The sequence below is a fragment of the Ooceraea biroi genome, chromosome 10 (genome assembly GCF_003672135.1).
Source record: "Ooceraea biroi isolate clonal line C1 chromosome 10, Obir_v5.4, whole genome shotgun sequence".
In the NCBI taxonomy this organism is placed as follows: Eukaryota; Metazoa; Arthropoda; class Insecta; order Hymenoptera; family Formicidae; genus Ooceraea; species Ooceraea biroi.
Window position 1 is genome coordinate 8451626 of NC_039515.1, and position 25728 is coordinate 8477353.

The 25728-nt window shown below is 45.3% G+C and overlaps 5 protein-coding genes and 1 long non-coding RNA gene across 7 annotated transcripts in view; 4 read left to right on the top strand and 2 right to left on the bottom strand.

Annotated features, from left to right (window-relative positions):
* The first annotated feature begins 10264 nt into the window (after positions 1–10264).
* LOC105283714 (ER membrane protein complex subunit 8/9 homolog) lies at positions 10265–11724 on the top strand. The gene is made up of 5 exons (XM_011346702.3): positions 10265–10545; positions 10735–10811; positions 11098–11167; positions 11251–11345; positions 11424–11724. Exons 1-5 carry the CDS (start codon positions 10342–10344, stop codon positions 11593–11595), a joined length of 618 nt encoding a protein of 205 aa, XP_011345004.1. The 5' UTR covers positions 10265–10341; the 3' UTR covers positions 11596–11724.
* On the bottom strand, positions 11610–12196 carry LOC105283715. Its single transcript, XR_894723.3, has 2 exons — positions 12054–12196; positions 11610–11891 (listed from the first exon to the last, which is right to left on the bottom strand). It is a non-coding gene; the product is annotated as an uncharacterized LOC105283715 (long non-coding RNA).
* On the top strand, positions 12073–13887 carry LOC105283716 (PITH domain-containing protein CG6153). The gene is made up of 6 exons (XM_011346704.3): positions 12073–12282; positions 12581–12754; positions 12873–12916; positions 12998–13072; positions 13159–13263; positions 13490–13887. Exons 2-6 carry the CDS (start codon positions 12584–12586, stop codon positions 13695–13697), a joined length of 603 nt encoding a protein of 200 aa, XP_011345006.1. The 5' UTR covers positions 12073–12282; positions 12581–12583; the 3' UTR covers positions 13698–13887.
* LOC105283717 (thioredoxin reductase-like selenoprotein T homolog CG3887) lies at positions 13887–15259 on the bottom strand. Its single transcript, XM_026973375.1, has 4 exons — positions 15019–15259; positions 14590–14719; positions 14318–14501; positions 13887–14224 (listed from the first exon to the last, which is right to left on the bottom strand). The coding sequence occupies exons 1-4, from the start codon at positions 15144–15146 to the stop codon at positions 14094–14096; spliced, it is 573 nt and encodes a 190-aa protein (XP_026829176.1). The 5' UTR covers positions 15147–15259; the 3' UTR covers positions 13887–14093.
* Positions 15260–15916: 657 nt separating this feature from the next.
* LOC105283708 (conserved oligomeric Golgi complex subunit 6) lies at positions 15917–19054 on the top strand. Of its 2 annotated transcripts, XM_011346690.3 has the most exons (9): positions 15923–16103; positions 16270–16544; positions 16670–16814; positions 16895–17106; positions 17251–17471; positions 17572–17963; positions 18209–18370; positions 18481–18642; positions 18708–19054. In XM_011346690.3, exons 1-9 carry the CDS (start codon positions 16026–16028, stop codon positions 18939–18941), a joined length of 1881 nt encoding a protein of 626 aa, XP_011344992.1. In that variant the 5' UTR covers positions 15923–16025; the 3' UTR covers positions 18942–19054. The 2 variants fall into 2 exon arrangements, with proteins under 2 accessions (XP_011344994.1, XP_011344992.1); XM_011346692.3 differs by lacking the exon at positions 18708–19054 and having other exon boundaries at positions 15917–16103; positions 18209–18377.
* Positions 19055–19156: 102 nt separating this feature from the next.
* Positions 19157–25728, top strand: part of LOC105283711 (serine/threonine-protein kinase N) — a 35536-nt gene continuing 28964 nt past the window's right edge. Inside the window, 2 exon segments of the mRNA XM_026973376.1 lie at positions 19157–19781; positions 23667–23795. Of these exon segments, the coding sequence (XP_026829177.1) occupies positions 19758–19781; positions 23667–23795 (153 nt within the window). The 5' untranslated portion in view covers positions 19157–19757.

Below are 25728 nucleotides of genomic sequence, written 5' to 3' on the forward strand. Positions count from 1 at the left end.
AAGAAAATCAAGCAGATGAAATGCAAGACGTTTGTTGCTCTTTTCCTTTATTTTCATTGTTATCTTATGTATTTTTGATTGAGTTGTTCATTATGACATGTAAAATTCTATCAGTCTTCCGATCTTCCTCATTACCTATACCGCTAACCACCTCTTCTTTCTGCTTTTCCTCCACTTTCTCGGTTGCGCCGTGCGGTCGTCTTGCCCACCTCGGCGCATCTCTTTTTCCTCGGCCTAGCCAGCACTTTGCAGTTTATTATATAGCCGCCTTTACGTCACACACTGCTTTACGAGCGAAACGCTCTCGGATATCCTCCATTGACGTTGCATTTTCCGAAGGAGGCGTTTTCGCGCGGCTGCCGACAAAGAATCGCGCATCAAGTGGACAAGGGAGCGATGCGCTTTATATCATTTTATCGTTCGCGACGTCATAAAACCACGCTTCGGCGAAAGAAAATCCCGCATGGATATGCTCGCATATTCAAGTGATCTTTCAAACTGAATACGTATGCATTTCTCAGCTTGCTAATCATATGTTTATCTATTAAACCAGTTTAATTTCCATAATTCTCGGTTAATTAAAAATGTATTCCGTTTCAGTACTGAATTTTTTACTCCCAAAACGCAAAACAACTGCTTAACATATAAGAAGAGACAAATCGCGAAATCGAAGTTTACGTAACGCTCGAATCACGACTCTTTGATTTACAGCTTAAATCAGGATGCAATAATGCTCGCGCGCGACGCCAAAATACTCACGTCACGATAAAAAGGGATGAAAAAGCGGCCGAGGAACGGACTGTCGAATTGGCGATTGCAAATTGCGGAGCGCATCCGCGAGGACGGTTTCCAGACCGAAGAGGCGAATCGGCAGAACGGTACGTAACTGGCGGAGGAGGACGCGAGGGTCACGGAGGAAAGGCAAAGGCAGAATGCAACGAATTCGAAAAGAGCGGAGCCCTGCGCCTGCATACGTAATGCTATCGGGCCATTGTCAACCGGTGCCGGCCCCCTTTTGTCTACCGGGGGGGTAGCGGGTGGACGAGCGAGGGGGAGGTAGAGAGGACACAGCCCGCGCCCTCAGTACCGCGGGCCGCAGGAAAATTCTAATCGCACCGATATCGATCTTCGGCCGATCATTTGCATGCTCATTGTTCGACCATCCGACGAAAATTCCGCCGGCAACGACGCTATTCCCACGGTATAGTCGCGGGCTGCCCAAACCGATTTTCTTCAACCCCCTTAGCGCGGAGACGAGACGCGTGAACGTCACGGAACGGCGTGCGCGATCGTGAATGTCAAACTCAACTCGTATCGCATAATCGCTCCGATCAGATCGAGAAATTGCGTTTCCATACGAGAGAAACGTAAAGATCAGATTATGTTACAACATAAGCAGATATTTTAATTGCCGATTAAAGGGTAATTTGTTTTGAATTTACAACAGTGAAATGAAAGATAATCTCGCTGTTGCAAATGCAAAACGAACTATAATCTTCTAATCGGCAATTAAAATATCTGCTTGTTGTAACTTATCTCTGGTCTTTACGTTCCTCTCGGAATATGGAAATAAAGCTGGAGGGCTCCTCTGGAAAAGAGGGTAGTACTATTTTCGGCTGAAATATAATTTTTCGTACGGGGAGGACGACGAAAGGCAAAATCTTCTCTGTGACGTGTCGGCAAACGGGAAATAGGGAGATGAGCAATAGGACGGGAGAAAACGGTGCAGAGGTACAATGAAGGGAGACGGAGAAAGAAAGAGAGAAGGAGATACATCGCTGCACATATTTTTATGTCATAGCGGTGGAGGTGCATTGTTGTCGCGAGACAAAAGCAAATGTGGCGGAAAAATTGCGGGGAAAAGACGAGGTGCGGGGTTTCGGGACGAGTGTCGGAGGACTGAAAAGAGCGCGGGAGGATGGGGTAGAGAGAGAGAGAGGAAGGGGAGAGGCACCGAATAGAGAATGGGTTAATGTAGGATCCCGCGCGATTACTTGACGATTATTTTCGCCGAATGTCCCGTGAAATCTACGCGCGAGAGTACACAAGTCACTCGTGCAAAGAGGTTGCATAAATAACTAGCGTCATAAATTTAAACACATTACAAACACACGCAGGAAGAACGGCTGTGTCAAAAAATATCAGCAGAACAAGGAAACGGAAAATAGGAACAAGAATTTTACAGCGACTTCACGGTTCAATCATGACACAATAGAGACGCATGTTATGTTTATAAAAAACATATGTATGAAATTACATATATTTTTCTCGAGACCGTTTACAAGGGAACTTCGAAGCTTATGGAGTCCATCGTGCACTTTCGCGTAAGCAGAGGCATCCGGATCGATCCTGCCAGCGCAATTTCCGAAATTTTCGAGGAATCGAGGAAACGACTCCAACACGGTACAGCAACGATAAAAAAAAAGGAAGAAAAGAGGTAAGAGAAAAGGAAATGCTCGAGAGGAGATGCGACGACTACAATTAAGCCAGTCAGCCCGCGTGGCTGGCTGACTCGTTCCATTGAGGGAATTGGCCTGCGCAGGCAGCGAACTATCGAGCAGAATTGAGAGTCGGCAAGGAGATTTCGCAGATTATCAAGCATCAGTTGCCGGGAAGAATAAGCAACCGCCAACCGTCATTTAACTTTAACGCTCCAACTGCCCAGCTCCGTCCCCGGTTACCCCCGAGGGCTTCTGCCGGTCCATGCTAATTAAATCTGCCTACGTACATTCCCTCCCTGCCGGCCCTCCCTCACTACTTGCATCCTACACAGCACGAATTCTCGGCCGCAGTCGTTTCGACGATCCTGCAGCATGCTATTTATGCGCGCACGATAAACTGGGTGCTCTCACTTTCGCCTCGATTCACTTCTGTTCCTGTCGTATCGAGTACGTCGCCCCCGACGCTCGCAAATTAATCCCCTCGGAGCCGATTTTCTATTTTCATCGTGCGCGTATTTTGCATGGTGCCCAATTAGACGCAAATAAAATTCCGGAATTCAAGAGATTTTACATCCACGGAATCGAAATCGGAATAGGAAGATGCTGGCGATCGCGAGACAGATATGAAATATGATTCGCCGATAATAACGAGAGGGTGAGAGAGCGCGCCTCGGCGCGCGAGTGTTCATTATAATGGAAACAAACGCGCGTTCCATCCGTACCATATCGTTCGAGTGATTTTCGTCTTGCCGTGGACTACTTCTTTCGACGTCAGCAGTCGGAACTGTGTCTTAGCAATGGTATTCTCTTATTCATTTGATTCAGCTATACGGCTTACACTCGACGAAGCACAGGGTAAAGCGCAAGAGTATGTGTTATTCGTTTCCACAATAGCGTCATTGTTGGAGCATTGTGCTTCCACCCCATTCCGTAGATTCGTCGCGAACACTTTACCTCCTACTCCTGGACCGTTCACAAATACATACGCACCGGCTTGCTTTACACGCGCGAGATCTCCTTTTCTACCGTTTCTTCATCGTCTTCTGCTGCTTCTTCTTCCCTTTCTCGTTCTCTTCTCCTTCCTGTACATTTTTCTCGCTACCACCCTCTCCTAGGACATATCTCGTGGCTTCGCTGCTTTGCCCATTACCGCATAGGAAAGAGGCATTTCTTACATCACCAATATCGATATTCCCTGTTCGCCGCGAACACGGCGTAATAATTTCTTACTCGTCCCTGACGCCTTTTCGCGTTCGTCCTACCGCGACGAATTATTCCTTCGTGAGATGTAATTACCCCCTTTTTCCTCTAAGCATGTAATGTTCCATAAAGATTTGCTTCCTTAGGTCTTTTAATTGCGACGCCTTCGTTCTTGTGAAATTCCGAGAAATAACAGTGTTCGCAGACAGGCGACCGACGCATTTCCCGACTGTGGCAAAAGTCGCGCATATAAACGCGCGCGTCCAGGCGACCATAAACCCCCGCGAATTACTATGTGGCTGTTCAGGAACGATGCCTGATTAACGACGGCGTGCGCGGCGCAACATTGTCCCAGGGTTGCTCGGAAAGGGGACAACGGACAGTAATGCGCTCATCTCTCAGGCACAATAGAACAATGCGTGCCATAAGTAAAACGCGTCCACTTTCACGAAATACACGCGGGCGCGCGTGTAGGCAGCACATTGTGCTATCGGCTACAGCTTTCGGGGCTGGCCGCGTGCGTGCCTGCGACGAATTCTCAGACATTGTTGTTCCACAGGATCCTCGAATATGGCCTGTGCAACAGCTCAAAATAGGGTATACGTATTAAAAGAAATTTTTATGACCAAAAACATCAACGTTGAATCTAAATTAAAATCACATCACGATATCGTCGCGGTGGACGACATCTTCTTCTCGATTAAACGAATCGGTTACAGAAGCGGCGGAATCGCGGCGATCGACACTTTACGGGAGGCAAGTCGCGTCGGGAGATTCGATGAACCTCGAGCCCCCAGGCGCTTTTAATCATCGCGCATCTGGATGACAAAAAGGGGGACGGTTAAGGTGCATCCACGACGGCGGGCAGAGCGGAGCTCCCACGTGAAACGGGTCCGTCTACGATGAGCTTTATGATTGAAAGAGAGAGAGCGGTCGGAAGGCGGGTCAACAATGCGCGCGAGCGAGACGGAGAATGTCAAGTGGACATTGTTGACGGTGACAATGCCGCTGAAATTGCCGGAGGACAAAGAGGTCTTATGATGATGCTGCTGGCGAGCGGGAGCGAATAGAGCGAGTTGCTCGTGGACAGGAACACCACTGTATTCTCCGCTTCACCCTTTGCCACCGATCCGCCGACCCTCCCCCTCGCCCCGGTGCTCCTTCTCGCCACTTCCCGCTTCCTCTGTTCCACGACCCCCCGCATTATCCGTCACTCTCGAACCCCGGTATTCCGATATCGTACCGCGGCGCCGTGCCGTTGCCCCTGTCGCGGCATCTTTACTCGCGAATTAGTCGCCATCGTCCATTAACCCCTCAAATCAACGAATTTTCTCCCTCGCTGAAGCGTAATGTCTGCGCTCCGTCAACTTCTTGCGATACATTTCGTTCGAATAATATCATACTGAGCACAACGCACGCATTGCCTTGATAGTATAATCTAGTATAATTTAATTGCGGATTTTTTAAAATGTCGTACTTGAAGGAGGAAAACGCGGAGATTGCTCGTTGTGATTTCAAAATGATTTCGAATCTCTGCGTATATTAAGTCTATCATCCGCTTGCCGTGATAAAACGGTTTATCGTCCTCGATCGAATGACTTCTTCTAATGCCATCGCTCCCTCAGAAAGGACCTGACCCTTTTAACGAAGGGCAATTCGTGACCTTTGCACGAACGGAAGGAATTCATCATTCGGGGTCTTCGTAACTCTCTTATAAATAGCGACGAATTCAACTAATCGTGCGCGTTATCAATAAATTTCAATTTGAAGGTTGCTAATAGTCGGATCGTCAATTTGTGATCGTAGTTTCCCTCCACGAATATAACAGAATATATTTACATATTTAAACACTCGCGAAATTTGCAAGCAGCTGCAAACCGATAGGATGTATACCCATCGCGCGGTTCTGCTTAGATTCTTTTCCTTTTTCGCGCGAGATACGCAATTAATATCGGCCAGGGGAATCCTGTTGCCAGTACCGGCGATTCTTTCCCCTTGAAGCGGACGAATATTTAAAATATACGAAACTTAAAGGCCGATATTGTGCTCGTCTGCGCACTGCATTATCGCGACGCGGACGAGCGCGCGCGCGTACCAACACGCGTATCCTAGAGAGTTTTCTACGTAGGTACATATGTATGTATGTATATATGTATGTGTGTGTGTGTGTGTGTGTGTGTGTGTGTGTGTGTGTGTGTATATATATTGCCAACGTTCCTTGCTTTCATTCGCTCGCGGAAAGAAGTAAAGAGCTTTGTCGCCGCGGCATCAAAAGCTTGAATAACGCGACGATGAAAGAAGGAAGTATCGGTACAAGAAACTGCACAGTGAATACTGAAAAGAATGTTGTCGCGAGAAGGATGGCGGCGGATGCGGGGAAAGCGAAAGAGTTAAGAAAGGAGAAGGAACGGGCGACATTGCAAAAAAAAAGGGAGGAACAGAGATAAAAAGAAAAGTAGAAAGAGAGCGAGAGAAGGGCAGCGGGAGACGGAAGACGACGGGAGAGAAAGGAGAATGCTCTCTATCGGGGAAGAAAAACCTTTTGAGAGAAAGTGATGAGCATTTCTGTGGAAGATCTAATACAATCACCGGGATAGCATTTCGAAAGAAATTTAAATGTCTTATAAATTAGCAGCACGCGTTCTCACAAGTCTCCGTCGAAACGAAACGAAAAATTGTACATTAAGAGATCGGTCCAGCGTGAGAATTGTACTTCTTTGTTTTATTTTTACGTATTTTACTTTGACAAGTGACAGAAAGGATTGCGTGTGCTGACGAATGCTGCTACCCACACATCGAGAGGATGTGCGTTAAGTTTCGCCGTCTGATTGCCGGCTCTATCTGTCGTACGGGAAGTTGGCAAAAGGAGGAGCGTTTTAGCCGGTAGCGTGAGAGCGCTGAGCGAAACAATGTAGCTTTTGTGGAGCAAAGAAACGGCGAAACTCGCCTAAAGGGAAAAGCTAAGAGCGATTGAAATACACCCGCCCTCCGCGTTTTTACTGCCGCCTCTCTCGGACCTTGCTACCGTGCTTACCACACCGTCGCACAGTGTCGGAAATTTGAAAAAATCTGGCCAAAAATCAAATTTTTATATAGAAGTATTGAATGATCTTGAACATTTTAATTGAAAGATAAATATATGTATTAGCTAGAATGACAATCATAAATATAAACTTTAATATTTCTTACGACGCGACGCTCGGATAAAAAGACACGATATATATTTTGTATTGTCTATTTATTTCTTGTATATTGTACACTGTACTGTTTTATCATTTCATCGCCTTTTAACATCATGGAGGTGCCACCAGAAAGTATGTAAAGAATATTATAAAAACGTTTCTTATTTCTATTGCATAAAAGCCATAAAAATTAACCTCATTCATGGATCGTTACATTTACAATCTTTGATTAGATTTTTATTACATTTCCTGGCATTCCCCAAATAATGTTTACGTATGTATTTAAAGCTTTTTTAATGTAGTTTATTCTGCAATTTTTTAAATTTGCGAAAATTTGCGGATTTTATGAAAAAAATCAATATTTTGCTGAATCAACATTTTCCTTCACTATACCGAATTTTTTTAGTATCTTGGGCTTTTTCTCTATGGTTTTTTCGAGAATTATTTTTCGCTTTAGGGTCACGTGATCGTTACGTATGTATGAAGAGAATAAGGCTTTATAACATATTATTGGAGAAGTCCACCCAAGTCTTTTGCGACAAGATGCAACGTGAGCATCTAACGCAACGTGTTATGTATTATTAATGCATTTAAAGTAATTGTACATGTAATTTGCATTTAAAACATGATTTAGAATTATGGCCAAGTTTTTGATAAAATCCGACACTGTGCGTCGCTTCCCCGCAGCTTTTACGTTTCGCATTACGATAAATGATGTGCGCGCGCATGTGGATGCGTCATGCACTATTACGAATTCCGGTGAAAAGTCAAGCGTGTCGCATGGCAGGTCCATGGATCGACAAGAAAAGCGCAGGGTGGTACTAAAAAATGAAAAATCTCCGAAATTCTTTCTGTTCTGCTTCTTTTCGCTGTATTCTTTCCGCTTCCAAAACAGGTGCACCCATCCAAATTTTCCTTTCAAAACAGGGAACAGAGAGAAAGAGAATTTTACGACATGAACTTGAAAATCATCACTCACAAGAAGAACGACCCGGAGGAAACTGACGAAAAGGACACGGATAAGAACGAAAGAATGCGAAAGTAACAACGAGGACCAGGGGCGGCAGCGTGGCGCGGTCGGCATTGGAAAGGGATGGTATGTGTCGAAGGAGCGAGTATTGGTAGACGCGGATGGCAGGGGGACGCGGGACGGGAGAGGAGCGCACATAGGGAGGCGGTATGGGGTGGTTGCAGGTTGGTAGTCAAGACTGCCTTCAGATTTCCAGAGTGAAGCATTGTGTTCCGAAGGCGCATTGTCCTCCCGTCGGCGGGAACTCGACAATGCCGAGTCCGTAAGTTAGTAACCCTACCGTAAAAACTTATCTCCGCCCCCGAACACCACCGACCTCCAGCCTCCGTGATTCCGTTCGATTTCCAACCGCCACCCGTGCCCCCTCCCTTCTTCCGCCCCCATCGTTGGCGTATTCTCGGTTCCGGGCCCCCGCGTTCTAGAAGAGACGCATATCTCTCTCTTTCTCTCTCTCTCTATCATCCCGTCTCTCGCTCTTCGGGTTATGGCGGAACGATTCCGCGCTGCGATTCTGACGTCTTTTCCTACTCGCGGGATCAAGCCAACCGTCGCGCGGTGAATTTGCCCCTCGCGGCTAAGAACGAGCGTCGCTCGTTCGTTTCCTCTACCGCGGATAGGTACCCTCGAACGCTTGAGGTCGAACGCTTTGCTGTCGCAGATTCGCTTCCGGTCCGAATTGCGCGGCATCCCTTGTGAAAAACAACCGTTTGATACATCTGTTTATTCAACGATGCACAACTGATTTAGCAAATTAACATAATTAAAGGAACGAAAAATCTTTTTTCTCTCTCGACAACATCAATCTACACTTTTATTACTATTATCTTGTTATCTTTACAGCTACTATATTATACTACTGCGTTTTCTAAGCTGAAGATGATAACGGCTGCATGCGCTCGTCGCCAGCCGAGTCGCAACCAGTAAAGCGTTAATTGTATCGACAATTCGAGGGGGTATCGCGGGGGGATGGCAGCAGAAGTGAGCACAATGGAGCAGGACGGCGCGCGATTCCGAGAGTCGGAAGTGAACGTTCCGGGGAGCGGATACAAACATCAGGGGTTGGCGGGTGGTCCTCTCCTCTTTCCCTCTCTCTCTTTCTAGTTGGAACTCAAGTTGCCGGCCGACCGGCCGGTCGACCGGACAACGCGCGCGGTCGTCGGACAAAGCTTCTCTAATTGTCCCCATCAGCGACAAAGAATGGACCGCGGGTCTGCCTCTGACAATTTCATTTGTAATTTGCATAAGGCTTATTAAAATCACAATGAACGAGGAGTCGCCGCTGCCTGTCGGCGCGCTGCGCCGCGCGGCGATGACCGACGATGAGACCGCGACCGCGAGGATGACGACGACACCCTCGTAAACGTTTTTTTCAAAACCGCTTTTCACCGAAGGGATACGTAATCGCGTTACGACGAGTGACGCTAATTGCCGGCTCTGCCGCGACATTAACGCTTCTTGGTGAATTTTTCCTTTTGTCTGATCCCACCTCCATCGTTCTCGTAATCGAGCTCATTTTTCGGAGGGAATGGGACAGGCGATGCAAATTATAAAATATCCTGGCTCGGAAAAGAGCCTCCATTTTTTTTGTTGAAGTTTAGGAGAAGAAAGCTGAAGAGTCTGAAACAATTTTGAAATAATTTCGCGGTCCTACGAATAGTTTAAACATGTAACATAAATCTCATCGACTCTGTCCAATTTTATATTATTTCTTTTGAAATAATTGCTGTAAATGTGTCGCGCAAAAATTATTACATCGGGAATGTCGTATCGTATATCGCGAGAAATAATTATATCTCGGGAGTGCTGTGTTTTTTTAGGGATGCTCTAAGAGAGGAGGAGGAGGAGGAGGCTCAGGATGGAAGGTTTGTCGACCAAGAGAGCGACAATATATAATCAAATCAAGTTGATCAATACCATTCAACCATAATTTTCGAACGTGAGTGTCGCACAATATCAATTTATATATCTAATAATAATAATTATATGTAACATTAGAAATTAGAAATAATAATAGCAATATAAATAGACTTACGACATCAAGTTCTAAAAATCAAATAAATGATGATAGACTTACAGACCAAACTGAATGCTAATACTTAAATTTGTGAAAAAATATTAAATCCATGAAATTTTAATAAGCAAGCAATTTTAACTTGTAAAACAAAATCTCCTCACATGACTTTATGCATTTTCCTATTTACTTTTTAATTTTTTATTTTAATGTTCTTCTACTTTTACAAATTTTCAAATAACAGGACTACTTTTTCACGATTTCAATTTTCACTTGAAATAAAAAGAAAACAAAAAAAGTATTTTGAAGCATTTGTAGCGTTAAGTGGACCGCACCCTAGATATCCTCATTACAAGAATCGTTTGTGGGGACAAAAGACTCTAAAGTTCCTCGTCCTAAGAGCCTGTTGGCAGTACTGGCTCGTACTCGCGTCCGACTGTTCATCGCGTCTGTTTGCGTTACGTTGCACGCTCGACGATGAGCAGTGTTTTCTTTTCGCCCCGCGCGTACTGTAAAATCATTCTGCACGCAGCCAAGTACCCGCATTGCGCGATAAATGGCTTGCTGCTCGGCAAGCAGAAGACCAAGGATGGCAGAGCGGATCTGTACATCGAGGACGCGATACCTTTATTCCATGTATGCCTGCACGTCTCGCCAATGGCGGAGATAGCGCTCACTTTGGTAAATATTTCACGAGTTTCCTCGTTGCCCTGAAATTATCCGCGAAACCGCGCGAACTAGTGCACGTCATAAGCCGCGTACTAGATCAGTGCGTAACGTAGGCGTAACCGAGTCCTAACCTATTCAGCGCTTACGGAACGGTCGTAGTGTCGCAGTGTCACTTTACGTCAATACTGTTTAATATTACAGGTGGACCAGCTAGCTGCGAGCAAAGGCCTTACACTGGCCGGTTATTACCTTGCCAATGAGAACATAAATGACCTAAGGTACTTTGCTGCTTCTTGAGCCTTTAAGCGTTACATTAGTGCTGACTAGTGACCTTCTAATAAGAGTCTGGTCATAAGAGCGATTGGGTCAAAATCGTGCGAGAGAGAAAGATGAGTTATACTCATTGAAATGTAGCGTGGACTATCTGTAGCACATGTGTGAGCACATGCGTCAGCGAATATATATATATATATCTTTCTCTCTCGCACGATTTTTACCAAATCGCTCATGGCCAGACTTATTAGAGGGTCTCTAGTGCTGACCCATCTCTGTTTTTCCATGCAGTACAGACAGACCAGCCCACAGAGTAGCCGACAAGATCGCGGAAAACTTTAACAACGCTCTGCTGGTAGTGGTATGTTCGCCGATTGTCACGTTGGAATCTTCCGCAACTTCCGTTTTTAAATGGATTAACCGTTTCTGTTTTGCTGTTGCTAGGTGGACAACCGAGAAGTGACTCTAGGTATGGAATCTAGTCCGTTGAGGATTTCGCAGTCCGTGGATGGCAAGTGGAAGCCAAAGGACGCTGCAAAGTAATTATAGTTTCAAAATTGTCTCGTGATTGTGATGGAAGCTTGCTTGGCCGCTAAACGCGTTTCATTCTGTTGCAGTATAATTTATGAGGGAGGCATCGTGCACACGGACGCGATGTACGCGCTGCTGAAAGCGGAGGAATACAGGGATCTAGTCGATTTCGACAATCACCTCGATAACATCAGCCTCGACTGGCAGAATCAGAAACTGAACAAGATCATCGACGCGGCTGTCGAGTCGCACAAATAAAGAGGCTACACGCGAACCATATGAAGATTGTTTTATTTATGTGTTATGTTGCACCCTGTATGTCATCGTATGCAAAGTAACAAATGTATATACGAGATAGAGTTTATAAATGAATATCACTTGTTTTTAAGTCACCGAGTTTTCCTGTGAGTCGCCATTTTCTGCCAATTTCCGATTCTCCTAGGTGAGTTTCGCGCTATCTCCGTCGACAGTAAAATCTCGCTTTGGCACGACGATTTTATCCTTCTGTCTGCCATTAATTTATTAAATCGGGATCATTTTTCCAATTAAATTATCTGAAAAATTTTAAATAACCTACAGGACATGAAAACAAAATTCACAAAATTGTGTAATTTGCTTCAGCAGAAAAATAATTCCGGTTAATACTATGTACGTAATTTGAAATCGACAAGCAGATATCGTGACCTTTAGGACAGAAACAAACGTTGTTTACCGACCGGTTATATATACAGATACTCGAGAAGTGCAGAGCGTTTCAGTTGATCGTCGGGCCAGTTCAAATTCCACGTTTCCCTATCTTTATCAGGTTCAACTGGCGAAGAGGATTTTATTATTCAGACGAAGAATATCCGCTTTGTTGTTAACTTGAAACTGTTGATACGGTTCCGCCGCACGGACCTAACCTAACGATTTGCTCGTGACGTCTCGCATTCCTAATAAATCAAGGTATCTGTCAAGTAGAGCAATATTAACAGTCATCCTCCGCAACCGGCATCATTTTTAAACGCGATGTTGGGAGACAGAGGGAGGCAAAAAGCTAATTATCTCTGTCTCGCGTATTTTCTGAACAGAGTGTAACCGCGTTGCGGCTTATCTCGCGCAGCGTGTACTAATAAACACTAATTTGCGTTGTACAACAGTAGCAACTGTGCAGACAATTTATTATATTTCATTAATCGAGCTTAACCATATTTGAGCGAAGAGAATTCTTGTATTAACAATTTTTCTTTTTATTTATTGATAGATAATGAATCAGCAGTGTAGCTGTGGTGATGCACACGATGCTATGGAATTGGGCGTCAAATACAGTTTGCACGAAAAGATAGACAAAGACAAAGTGGAATGCTTGAACGAAAATGTGGAAGGCACTGGCGTAAAAGTCTTCAAGACATGGGAAAATAGGTTGAACACAGAGGAGGTACATATTTAGGAAAAATCTTTGTCATATATATATATTCTAAAGTATATATTATAGTTATATGATTTTTACACAACTTTACAATTTTTACAAGCTTTCTTATTTCATTAAATTTTAGTGCGTGGAGAGTGATACAGATCCTGAGCTTCTCTTCAACATACCGTAAGCATTTTCATGTGCGATACATGTATTAAGAAATAAATACAATTTATACACAAGTTTATCCTTTTTGATTCCTCGCAGCTTCACAGCAAACGTGAAACTGAAGGGCCTTATTGTGATTGCAGACCCCGAATATTTTCCCACAAGAGTAAAACTGTGAGTATTGTAAAAAAGTAAAAAATATATTAGGAAATACAAGGTGTGTGTGTATTCGAACAGAGTGCCTAACATATTGTTCGCAGGTTTAAAAACCGACCGAACATGATATTCGACGATGTGCGGCTCGAGGCAGATCAGGAATTTCAGCTAATTAGAGACTCGCAAGGAATCCACGAGTATCCCGTGAGGTATGTACAATGCAACCATCATCAAACCCGTAGGCAATTTATTATACTTCATTAATCAAGTTTAACCATAGTTAAGCGAAGAGAATTCTTGTTTTGACAATTTTTCTTTTTATTAGAAAACTGAAGAAAACTTATCGTAATGTAACACGGTTTTCTTACAAACTGTTCGTACTTAAGTGTTTAAGGGGCGTTAAATGTACGCGAGGATTGAAATCATGAATTTCAGGACTGTCAAGTTCTCGTCGGTGGAACATTTAAGTCTATACTTCAGTAGTCATTCGGACACGGACTTTATCAAGATCTACTACATTGGTCTCAGAGGCGAGTGGACCGCAAGTCACAAGCACGGCGTGACCCTCTGTGTGTACGAGGCGCGACCGTTGATCTACGAGTATAGCAAAGATCAGTACGCAATCACCAGAGTGATTAAATGATACTTCTATTGAGATCCAAGTCTTAATTTCATCGCGGTTCTCTTAAGCCCGGTCTTGCAGGTGGAAAAAAATCTCGTGAAGACGCCGAGGATGTGCGTTCGCACGTGATAACACTGTGATTTATCGTGTACATTATCAGACTTATACCTGTAACATGTCCTAAAACTAATAAAAAAAAAGATCTTATAATGAAAAAATGTTTGTAACAGTTTTATTTAAATCACACAATTGTATGTACGTAATACCCTTATTGATATTATGTTCTATGATAAGACCTTATTTAACAGATACATTGTACATATTTTCATCACATCGCATCATTACTGAACCTCCCCTTCCAGTGTGACACACGGTTGGATTTATTAATCTCCGCTTACCCGCGCCCGCGCAACGAGGTTACTTATTGAAACTTATTTTCCCTACATCTGCCTCCGAGAACATCATGTCTAAATGGAAATCGATTATCTGAAACAATTCAGGCGGCTGCGGTATCCTGCCGGTCTCGAGCTTCGACCAAACGGGAACATCTGAAACACATGGCCGCGAACGCGCCGTTTGAGCACCGTCAGACGAGCCCAGACGAATCTCTGTTAACAGAACGAGATAAGAGTCGTGTTTACCATTGAAGTGTATCTCGAACGCGCCCGATGAGATCAGCTGGCCTTCGATGGCGTTGCAGATCAGGAAAATCAGTATGCACGCATAAAAACGATTGTCTATACACCACTGCCATACTGACGGTAAAGGCCTACCGAAGTCGAATCCGCTCACAATAAGGATAATTATCAGTATCTTCAGCATTCCCTAAACAGAAATTCATACAATGCCTGAGACGTACAGGTACAAGTCGACACGAATCATACACGAGGAGGAATGGACAAGACTCAATTACCAGCGATTTCGCGACGAACATGTTGTAACCGGGTGGATTAAAGTTCTGTCCCTCCACGTGAAGCTCCGGATACTTCTCCTTGAGGATGCTGGCATACTGCTCGAAGACTTTCCTATAGCCGCACGAGTAGCTGCAACACAGGAAACGATAAGCCCATCGCTACCTGACGTCACGACGGAGTCCGCTTACAAATGTCTAATATTCCTAATAAATATGCCCGATAATTATGTCCGACGTTCTCAGGAAAACCGCGTCGCGGTTTTCTTTACACCGAGCGCAAGCTTGACAAGTGCCTCGTTATTGCGCCCTTGCAATTTAACCGCGCACACGATTACGTTACGTACATATCTATTATCTTATAGGCCGGAGGATGTGCAGCCGCTTACGCTCCGTGCGCGTGCAGATCAACAAACGGATCGTTGAGCTTACCAATAAGCGAATCTCAGGGTCGGCCCGGTCTTCGCACCGAGTTTGGTTAGCGGCGCCTCATCACCGTTCGCCTCTATTCCGTGCACCAACAGAATCGCCAGGGTACACAGACTTATTAGCCAGCGCATATTTATCCTAATTCATTGAAGAAAACGCAACCGTACCACTCGCGCGACAACCAAACGCATCAGTACTGCATGGTACCTATCAACGTATTCCCACCATCTCTCTCTCATTCTCTCTCTCTCTCTTGCTCCCGCTCTTTCTTTTTCTTTCTTTCTCCCTCACGATATATCGAATCGAATGTATCGTATCGACTGTTCGTGATTTCCTTAATTGCTCCTTATAAAGCGATTGGTTAGGATCGGTAAGTAATTGACGTCGTTAGATTTCAATTGGATGTCGAGTCGACGCGAATCTCGGATATTTATCATAAACGGTAAAAGAATATTTTGTCGCGTTTAAAATTGTACTCCGAGATTACACCTACGCATGCTTGCTTCATGGCGGTAGCTGGTCAATCGTAATTGGCTGGTTCCGCTGCGAAATTCTCGAGTCACGTTCATGGGACCCAATTTGAAGATTCTTTCGACGTGACGAATCGTTATCTTATCTTGGTCTTGATACGATTCGGATGACTGTTCGTTTTTCCCTTACTTGAGCAATTATCGATAGTCGCCTGTTTCACGGAAATAGACACGTACGAACGATGAAAATTGCTTGCTTTTTCGCGTCCGCGTCGATAATATTGCATAAAAGATAATTATTTATTCAATTATTCATATCTTGTCTAAAAAAAGTGTAAAAATCTAGTTGCTTGCGTTTCAAGAATCAACGTAAGATGACATGAGATTTTGAAGGAAACTAAAGGTCACGTGACCGCACCTGTCGCTCCTGCGACGTGCCAAGCCAACCGTTTGTTCGGTTGGCTGTCGTGGCACCCGTTGACACTTGCGAACGATGTTGGTTATGTGCTATCCTGACAGACTTCAAAGTCTGAGCCCGCGATGAGCGAGAAAAACATCAACTCCGCTTTAGTGCGGAGAGTCAATAAATTGCTGGAGTCTAGGGTGGAGCATGACAAAGTACGGACCGCAACCGATCGGTTAAAAATCTGCGACACAAATCCCATTTTGCGAGCCGCTTCCCAAAATGAATACACACTTTTGACACCGTTTCTGTATTTCTTGTTAATTTTTTAATACACTTGAACATAGCAATTGGTGATAAGTTTCGCGTGATGCATTTCAGGACACGTTGGAAGCTTTGAAGGAGTTGTCGACCTTCTTCACCGAGAACACCTTGAACTCCCGTCGAAACTTGCGCAGCAAAATAGAGAGGAGAAGTCTGACGATAAATGAAGAGTTTCTCGCTGCTTTCAAGCAAGTGAAGGCTTCGCTGGATGACGTCTATCAGGACGTCCTGGCGATGAACACGGCCGTGCAGTCCATGACCAACCGCTTGCAAGCTACGAAAGCGCAGACGTCACAGCTCTTGGAACAGACAACGAAGCTTCAGAATGAGAGGTGAGATTTTATTCTTGCATGTGTACGAATAATATGTAACTTACTAGTGTCAAAAGAATTGTTGTTCACACTTGTTATACATTGTTCAAATTTTCTAATTAATTTATTGTTCTGCTCTTTTTCAGTCAAGCATTATCCATGCAACAGGAAGTAGCGAGAGCGTTTATCAAAAACTTCCAGCTGTCTTCATCCGAACTGACTGTCCTGCATGGATCAACTAGGGAATCGCCCATAACGGAAGAATTTTTCTCAGTGATCAACAAAGTACAGGTAGACACTATGCTTTTGTCACTTTTATGAACTATTTGTCCTTGATTGATGACAATTATTTTATAACTTTGGAACTCCAGGATATTCATGGCAAATGCCGGGTGCTGATGCAATCTGGTTATCAGACATTGGCTTTGGACGTGATGCAAAGGATGACACTACTGCAAGAAGCCGCGCTGGAGAGGTTGTATCGGTGGACGCAGACTCAGTGTAAAAATATAGAGAATGACCGTCTCGCGCCACTGCTCATCAAGGCCACAAGTAAATTGCAGGATAGGCCAGTGTTGTTCAAGTGAGAAACTCCCACTTCTGGATGCAAATATTATTTTGAAATTGTCACGCGAAATTCATCGCAAATCGATTAATATTAAATAGATAAATATTAAATAATATTTAAAAAATTGATTAATATTAATAAAATGCCGAATATTTCTAGATATATCCTAGACGAGTATTGTGCGGCTAGGAAGACCGCCCTGGTAGGATCTTTCATAGATGCGCTAACGTTAGGAGAGGGTTTCGGAACGCCGAATTCTATCGAAATGCACGCCAACGATCCCAAGCGATACGTTGGCGACATGCTCGCGTGGCTGCATCAAGCGGTGCCCGTCGAGAAGGAGAACATTCTCACTTTGGTGAAAGACTGTGATAAGACAGGTGGAGTGGATCCGCATTATCGAATACTAAGAATAACAATTCCTCTATTTTTTTCCATGCGATTGAATTTTTGATGCTCAAACTCGCCCATCCGTTGCAGATGTGTCGGATCAGGTGAAACAGGCGTTGAGTAACATCACGGAAGGATTGTGTCATCCGTTGAAATCAAGAATAGAGCACGTCATATCTACGGAAGCGCCGGCAACGGTATTGTATTCCGTGACGACTCTAATCAGGTTTTACCGTGCCATCACCCAGCAAGTCATACCCGACAGCGTCCTGGATCAAACCTTATTGGATTTACTAGCCCTGAGCGAGAAGAGTTTCCTCAGCCGACTGCAGAGGGAGACGAGGATCGCTCTTGGGGAACGCGCGGAGCCACCCGGAAGCGATCTGGTGCCTGCTCCATCTGTCTCTAGACTATTGTCACTCTTGAACGAGATACTGTCCGTCGCCAGCATAGCCGAAGACAGGGAGAAGGATATGTTGCAGGTGTGTTCGCCGGAAATAAGAAGCAGTTATTATTTAATAAATTATTATTAAAATTAATAAAAATAATAAAATTTAATTGATTATTTTTATTAATTTTAATAATAATTTTAACAATAATTTATTAAATAATAACTGCTTCTTATTTCCGTCGAACACACCAATTAAATTTTATTAATTTTAGTAATAAAATTTAATAAATTATTATTTAATAAATTATTGTTTAATTATTATTCTGTGATCTACAGATAGTGTCGTGTATCATCGATCCATTACTGCAAGAAGTCAACGAGACGGCATCCCGACTGCCGACTGTGGACATGGCGGTCTACCTTCTCAATTGCATGCATCAGATACAGTCGACATTAGCATTATACGAGTATATGGATCAGAGATTAGAAAGGTTACAGGTGATTGGTTAGTTTTTATCTAGGTCGGACGTAGAACTATTTCAGTTGTTTTACACTCGCGGTCGCTCAGAAATTTTCATCAGTATCGTAACTGGGCTGTTGTGATCCAGGCACAATCGGACGCGCAAATCGACACGCTCACGTCGGAGCAAGCTAGCTCGTTGGTCGCGCATTTAAATCTAGGCCCGATTTACACCATTCTGCAAGGACGCGAGCAAGGGCCGCTCTCATCCATTCCCGGCATGGACGCCCTCAGCGTGAAGGAGTTTACAGTAAGCGATTGATTGCACGAAGCGGTACACGATTATTCGTGGGTATTAATTTTTATTCTCTACAGAATAAATTGGAGGCGTTTTTGGTGATGCCAGATGTGCTGCTATTGCCGCAAATAGGTTTGCTGCAAAGCAACAACCATCGCACTGTCACGCAGAAGCGATCGTTCGAAGTGATTAGCGCTATATACAAGCAGTTGTACGACGCCTGCTACGATCCAAAAAATTTGTATCAAAATCCCAGCGGCCTCTTTTCCAGGACACCTGAAGAACTTTTGCAGATGTTAATTTCCCAATAATTAGGTATTTGTATAAGATCTGCATTATAGGCGTCATATATTATGGTTTTATATATATACACACACACACACACACATAATGTACATAACTATAATAAAAAATACTGAAACGAGACTTTAATTATTCGCAAGTACGAGAATTCTGAATTTCTTTATTTAATTATCTTTATTAAATGTATTATAGTATAATTGCGTATCCAATTAAATGAAATAAATTTCCCATTTACAAGTTTCATATTCAACATCTCGTAGCGCCGGTGATTGCGATTGGTGGACGGATCCGGAGCCCGCGGTTGCTGAGCGGTAATTGGCCACGCGGGCCGCGTCATCAGAATGGCAAGGCGCCTGCGCGTGCACCTTGCACACCGATTGGTCCGACGCTCCAGTCAGTCGTCAGTCCGGTGCGGTGGAGGATAGTTGTTTCGTGTCACGTTTGCGATCGCCCCGCGTCATCCGTGCATCCTCTGTCTGCGTGGTGGTGCGCCGTGACTCGCCGTACGTGACGGCCTCGTCGTTGCCGTCGTCATCGGTCGGCGATCCGTCGGCGAACGCTATCGCACGGCAATCGCGGTGCTCGCGGCGGGGCGGAATTCGACGACGCGCGCGTACGCGATACGCGACGCCGTACGGCGGCGAGCACGGCGCCGACGCGACGCAGCGCACGAGTGTAGCGCGATCCCGGGTCGCGCGATCAGTGATCAGATGCACCATGGACCAGGTCCCGTCGGTACCGCGACGCGCACAAAGGACGGATAGAAAGCAGCAGCGGCGACGGCAGTGAGTGGCGGAGCGTGATACACAGAGTGCGGGAGCAAGATGGCGGAATCGAGCTATTATCAGGTGAGTCTCGCGCGCCCGCGGCTACCTTCGTCCGCGCGCTTTCTCTCTCTTTATCCCTGTTCTTTCTCCGTACGATTCCGAGGACTGGCGCGCGTGCCCGACGCACGTTTACTCCCCGTCCTCGGACGCCATAATCGAGCACCGTTCCCGAACGCGATCCGGGACCTCGCGTCCCTGAACGCGTTCCCACCTTTTTCCGCCGTCCTCGCTCGCTACGTCCGTTCGTTCGTTCATCCGTCCGCGACGCACATGCATCGGTACTCCAACAGGCTTTCCCATCGGCGGCGATTACGGGGGAGGGGCAGATCGACGCCGTTTTCGCCGATCGCGAGGAACTCTCGGTCGCGGCAAACCAGGCGTGACGGATCGCGCACACCTGATATGCATCCGATTTCTTATTTTCTCATGCCCTCTCGTTCTCTCCTCCCATTCCTCCCCCGCGCATCCGAATGTCTGCGTTAATTGAGACTCCGCTCGACTCGACGACTCGCGACGTCGACGTCGACTAAGTAAGTGGAGACGGAGGGAGAATTCAGTTAAGGATCAGCCGACCAATCCTGAGACGGGACCATCTCAGGCATCCTTTCGATCTCTCGATACTTTTCCGGCTCTCTCCGGAATCGGAGAACCGACCGATTCCGTGCCTAATGATTCGCAAAGGATGCGAGACCTGGATCGCGGTAGATCCGGGCACATCCGGTCGGCAGTCGAGTAGTCGCTCCGGTATCCCGAATAACGACATCTACGTACCGGCGCGATTCCGTGAAGCGGCCTCTCCGGAGAATGGACGTCGCGTCAGCGTGAGCGCTCTTGCGACAGTCCGAAATTTCGAGCCATCGAAACGACACCGGTTTCGCTCCGTCGATCTTACCCGAGGCGCGCTCGGGAAGGAGGCGAAGTCAGTCGGCGCTAATCGGCGTTGGTGTAACCGGTCCCGACTGACTTTTCGTGCCGGTCGGTCCTCGGTAACACCTGCTCCGCCGTGGCGTGGACCGGCAGGATCCGGAGATGGAACGATCGCGACGCAACTGTGATCGGTTGCTGTACAACGGAGCTATTACGCGGACTGTAACGATGACGTATCGAGCGGATGGAGACCGAGAATCGGCGCGACCAGGGGACACGCCGGTCCTGAATTTTCATGTGTAACCACACGAGTTCCGTTTTCGATAAAAGAGTCCTGCACGAATCCGACAATGCGTTTCGCAAGGTGTCATCCCGTTCCATGCAGATCGCTTAGATCGCTCGTCGATCTTGCTCGTTTCTGTTGTATTCGACGCCGGAGTCCTCAGAGGAGCGATTGCTCTCACGTTCTGCCTTGTAGCTTTGATTCCGAAGAAGAGGCATGTATTACTAAACATCCTTGTATCCGTGTATCTCACGGTGATTTACGTTCCAGATCGAAACGCCATCGTGGTCGCGCGTTGATGAGTCAAGCGTGGCTCGATAATTCAACTCGCTGTCGCGGACGCGTGTTTCGCGAGTAACGGTTCGCCGTGGAAGCCTCGGCTTAGTGAAAACAATTTTCCGTCCGGCGGAGTTCGTATTTACGCCGACGGTTTATATTCCGCGATCGGTACGCTCATTCCGCAGCGGCGAGGGAGGTTCCTTACGATCGCGCCGTGACTGTTGACCTCTCCGGGATTATTGTGCACGGGCGCAAATATTGTGGACACGTGTATGAAAATAGACCGTGCGTCAGTGCGCGTCCGCCGCGTGCAAGAGTGCCGCGTTTCTTAACACACTAAAGAGATATCCAGATGTACGCTCCTTCTCCGTGGAAACATCGTTGAGATCATTTCCCATCTCCATCCGGTGATGATGATAGCGCGAACAGGATTAAATTCGCTCGTGTGAATTACGTGCGCTGCAAATCAGGAGTTTCAATTTCGTGCGGTGACTCTGAACGATCGGCGCTATTGCTCACTTCCCACAAGATTTTAACAGCTTACATATAAGCTTGTAGGTACTCGCAGTTATTTTTGGAGGCAAATTAGCCGTGCAAGAGCTGCATGGGAATCAGACCGGCCCCATAAGAAAGCTGCGCCGAGAACTGATTCAACACTTCCCTTATTTGTTTTTACCCTGTTATCAATTATGGTCGATTGCATCGAGTTACCTACAATAGCCAGGACTCATCGGTTGTTTCTTTTTTTTCTAGATATCTCCTCCTTCTCTGTATTACTATGAGAAGGCGATAAGAGCGCAGTGTTTTTGCAATGGAGTGTAGCTGTTATCGGTATCGGCGATAAGAGATAACGCAGCGTCGGCGCTGCCTTCTCCTTACTTTCAGTTCTAAATTCTCTAATTCGAGGAGCGTGTCGTGCTCGCTGCTAAACGGGTTTTTACAGTTACAGGCCGGCAGAACGGCGTGATAGCGTGCACAATCGCGGAAATTACGGAAGGAGCGCGGACTCGTGATACTCGCTGGTACCGCGGATACTCGCTGCAACAGGTGGCCGGCGATTTGACCTGTCTATTCCACGCGGTTACAACCCTAAGATCACTATCGTCCAAGTGACAGCGATTCCAGGCGGCGATTAATTCTCTCAGCTGAGCCCGTTCGTTCGCCCGGTGCTACAACTCGCCGAGTTTTCAAGTAGAAACTGAGTTTTCGAGTAATGCGTCATCGCATCGAGTAGACGCTCACCCCGTGATGTAATCCCCGTGACGTGACGTGATGATTTGGCGACGTGACGATGTGCTGAGAGATAAAGGTATCGCTTTGTGGAGTGGCAATGTCGTTTATCGGCGCAGACAGAGCGCGAAAGAAATCATCATCGGGCACATTCAGGTGCATCCCGGTGAAAGTGGCCAGTTCCAAGTACTTCCGGACGTGCATCGCGCCGTGTGCGGTACGTTCTCAAATTTTGCACAAATCTAATCATGAATTCATTTGAAACGCGCTCTCCTTGGTGAAGCAGATGCGAAATTTCCGTGGCTTCCGGAGGGTGCGACACGCACCAGGAGTCACCTCGCGAGAATCGCGGTTCACCCTTGCGCTTTCCAAGTGGGTTACTCGGCACTATGAGAGTCGCATCGAATACCTCTCGAATAGACGAGCTAATTGAATCGCCACGCGGATTGACACCCGTTGACGTTTGTTCGCACAATGGGATATGATGACGGCCGCTCTCTCGCGCCGGGGAGCGCGTTAGGAATCGATACTTTCCCCTCTCACGCGTGTTGTTTGTCTAGAATCTATATCCGTGTCTCCGCCGCGAGTAGGCCAACAGTGGCGTACATCCGCCGCGCGCGCCAGACGATTTCCGGTGTGGAGGTGGATCCCGCGATGTGTTTTCATGGTGCTCGGCCCGCCGACGAGTATCTCGGATCATCGATATTTACGGTTCGATTTCCAACTGGGCGATGTTGTGTTATCTTAACCCTGGCGCGCTGACGCGGAGGAGTCATCGCGTGTCATTATCACGAGCTGGAGATGAACGCGCGGAGTTAAGCGCGAAAGATTACTTTTGCAAGATCTGTATTTACAATACCACGAAACAGGTTTAAAATTCTAATCTAGATTCACGAGATTTAGAACTTCATTCTATAAGATCGCGTCGGGATACGCGAACGCGGATGCAATATGATGCAACATCAATCTCAATCGAGACATCAATCATACTGTGATATTCATGCATGAAGATGAAGCGACGATCAAATCCGCGCTTAACTCTCGGCGTCTTGTATGTATCTTGTATTGGAAACGAAAATTGCGGTAGGAGAGAGAAAAAGAAAGCGTTTTTGCGTTCAATTAGAGAATGATCGATCGGTACGACTACTGATCTCATGCTCCCGTTCCCCCAGTGATCGTTGCCGGAGCGAACGATCGCTTACCCAGCCGTCAGCCGAGTCAATAACGCAGCACTGAATCTGTTTCAGGGCGATTACATCAGGCACCCGGTTCTTTACGAACTGTCGAGCAAGTATGGAGTGGCTGGCAGTGACCAGGTGCCCTTGCCGGCTCGTCTCGACGTGCTGCGAGAGCACATACGCCGTGAAATACGCAAGGTATGTCGAGTTTCGCTTATCCTGAGTCGACCGCCTGCTTCTGCGAAACTCTCTTTTTCTCCACCAGTGTACACAAGCTGGTCAGCATTTTGATCATCTTCCTCTTAATCTCTCTCGGTTTGTCTCTATTTTTCTCCTCTTTTCTTCTCTCTCAAGTAATCTTTTCCATTTTTGTATTTTAATGCATACAAATTAATTTTTGTTATTGTTTTAACGTTTCTTTGCCTCCTTTTTTTAAGTAATAGATAAAGTTTAAATATGGAGAAAGGTGCATATGTGTGAGATCAATTCAGTCTAATTCTAATATAATAGAGACAAATTTGAGGCAGTAACGTTTCGACTCTGGGTTGATTGCAGGATCGTGGGAAAGTGCTGACTGCACGATGATATTTCTCGCATGTACTTATGTAGTTTTTTAACGGACGTGTCTCGGTAATAAACGATCGATGATCTATGGTTTCCGGATGTGCTCGACGCGCGTTCTAAATCACGCCGCGAATGGAAACTTGAGGGTGGTCCGAACGTTTCTGCGACTTGCGTAGAAACGAGTTTCGCGTCCGTTGTACGACAGTATACAGCTCTCTCTCTCTCTCATTTACTTACTCTCTCTTTTTTTTCCTCTTGCTTCTTCCTCTTGTTCCATCTCCTGATACTAAAGCTCTTTTACGAGACATCCGTATGCTGTCCGACCGGTGTGTCCAATGTTAATAGATCCACTGCAAAATAGAACTACATGTATTTAATCACGGTTTCGAATTTGTTACACGGTTTTTTTAAAATACAGACAACATGTTAATTTTATCGACAGATACATTAATTTAGGTTTCAAAGTACGTAGAAGGTTTTTAAAAGATAATAGTGATCTAATGGTAACAAAAGCAGACAAGGGTCAGGTTACGGTAATTATGAACAGAACCAAATTTGTTAGCCAAAGTGATCAGTTCACATACAAAAAATTAGACAACAACCCGATTAAACGACTGACGGCTCGAGTGAATGATCTGGTGAAGGCTTGACATACTAATGGTCTGATAGATAACAGTACATTTAAATCATTACATAACACTGGCCCGGACTTGTCGAGATGTTATGGGCAACCCAAGATTCACAAACCAGATCATCCACTACGAATCATTGTTTCATCCATTGGTTGTCCAACTTATAATGTTGCGTCTTTTATACATAAGATCTTGAATAAGTCAATTCCAAAACCTAGTTCACATATACGTGACAGTTGGACATTTGTCAAAAAAATCACTGGTATGAGGATTCAGTAAAAGTTGGTGTCCCTTGACGTTACCGCTTTGTTTACAAATATACCGCATGAATTAATTACAAAAGGAATAGAGAAAAGATAGCTGATAATTAAAGAATATACTAATTTTAATTTAGAACAATTTAAATACGCTATAGATTTTATACTTCAATCAACAAAATTTAGTTTTGATGGAGAATACTTTGAATAAATTTACGGAAGTCTGATGGGTTCGCCATTGTCGCCCATATTGGCAGATTTAGTTATGGAAGATCTTGAGATGTGTTGTATTGGGGCGCTGGATTTTGAGTTATCTGTTTTTTATAGGTATGTATAAGTATAGGTGGATGATATTTTTACTATTTTACCGTTTGACAAAATTGATTACGTTCTGAATATTTTTAACAACTACCATCCCAGACTGAAATTCACCTTTGAATTAGAAAAGAATGACTCCATTAGTTTTTTGAACACCACTATAATTAGAAATGATGAAGTATTGTTAACTAATTGGTATAGGAAACAGACTTTCCCGGGACGATATATTAATTATTATTCAAATCATCCGAAGGGACATAAAATCAGTGTAGTCACTAGCCTGGTCGACAGGGCAATTCTGCTATCGGATATTCGATTCCACGGTGAAAATTTAGAGATTGTTCAGACAATACTACAGAA

What these genes read in the sequence shown, in the direction of transcription:
- LOC105283716 (XM_011346704.3), top strand. Translation starts at nt 12,584, where the DNA reads ATGAATCAGCAGTGTAGCTGTGGTGATGCACACGATGCTATGGAATTG. An exon ending in ATAGGTTGAACACAGAGGAG is followed by an intron (nt 12,755 to 12,872) that starts GTACATATTTAG and finishes ATTAAATTTTAG; the next exon opens with TGCGTGGAGAGTGATACAGA. An exon ending in TTTCCCACAAGAGTAAAACT is followed by an intron (nt 13,073 to 13,158) that starts GTGAGTATTGTA and finishes TATTGTTCGCAG; the next exon opens with GTTTAAAAACCGACCGAACA.
- LOC105283708 (XM_011346690.3), top strand. Translation starts at nt 16,026, where the DNA reads ATGAGCGAGAAAAACATCAACTCCGCTTTAGTGCGGAGAGTCAATAAA. An exon ending in GGGAGAAGGATATGTTGCAG is followed by an intron (nt 17,964 to 18,208) that starts GTGTGTTCGCCG and finishes TGTGATCTACAG; the next exon opens with ATAGTGTCGTGTATCATCGA. An exon ending in AGAGATTAGAAAGGTTACAG is followed by an intron (nt 18,371 to 18,480) that starts GTGATTGGTTAG and finishes GTTGTGATCCAG; the next exon opens with GCACAATCGGACGCGCAAAT.
- LOC105283717 (XM_026973375.1), bottom strand. Translation starts at nt 15,146, where the DNA reads ATGCGCTGGCTAATAAGTCTGTGTACCCTGGCGATTCTGTTGGTGCAC. An exon ending in TGTTCGTCGCGAAATCGCTG is followed by an intron (nt 14,502 to 14,589) that starts GTAATTGAGTCT and finishes ATTTCTGTTTAG; the next exon opens with GGAATGCTGAAGATACTGAT. An exon ending in GTTCGAGATACACTTCAATG is followed by an intron (nt 14,225 to 14,317) that starts GTAAACACGACT and finishes CATGTGTTTCAG; the next exon opens with ATGTTCCCGTTTGGTCGAAG.
- LOC105283714 (XM_011346702.3), top strand. Translation starts at nt 10,342, where the DNA reads ATGAGCAGTGTTTTCTTTTCGCCCCGCGCGTACTGTAAAATCATTCTG. An exon ending in ACAACGCTCTGCTGGTAGTG is followed by an intron (nt 11,168 to 11,250) that starts GTATGTTCGCCG and finishes TGCTGTTGCTAG; the next exon opens with GTGGACAACCGAGAAGTGAC. An exon ending in AAGCCAAAGGACGCTGCAAA is followed by an intron (nt 11,346 to 11,423) that starts GTAATTATAGTT and finishes ATTCTGTTGCAG; the next exon opens with TATAATTTATGAGGGAGGCA.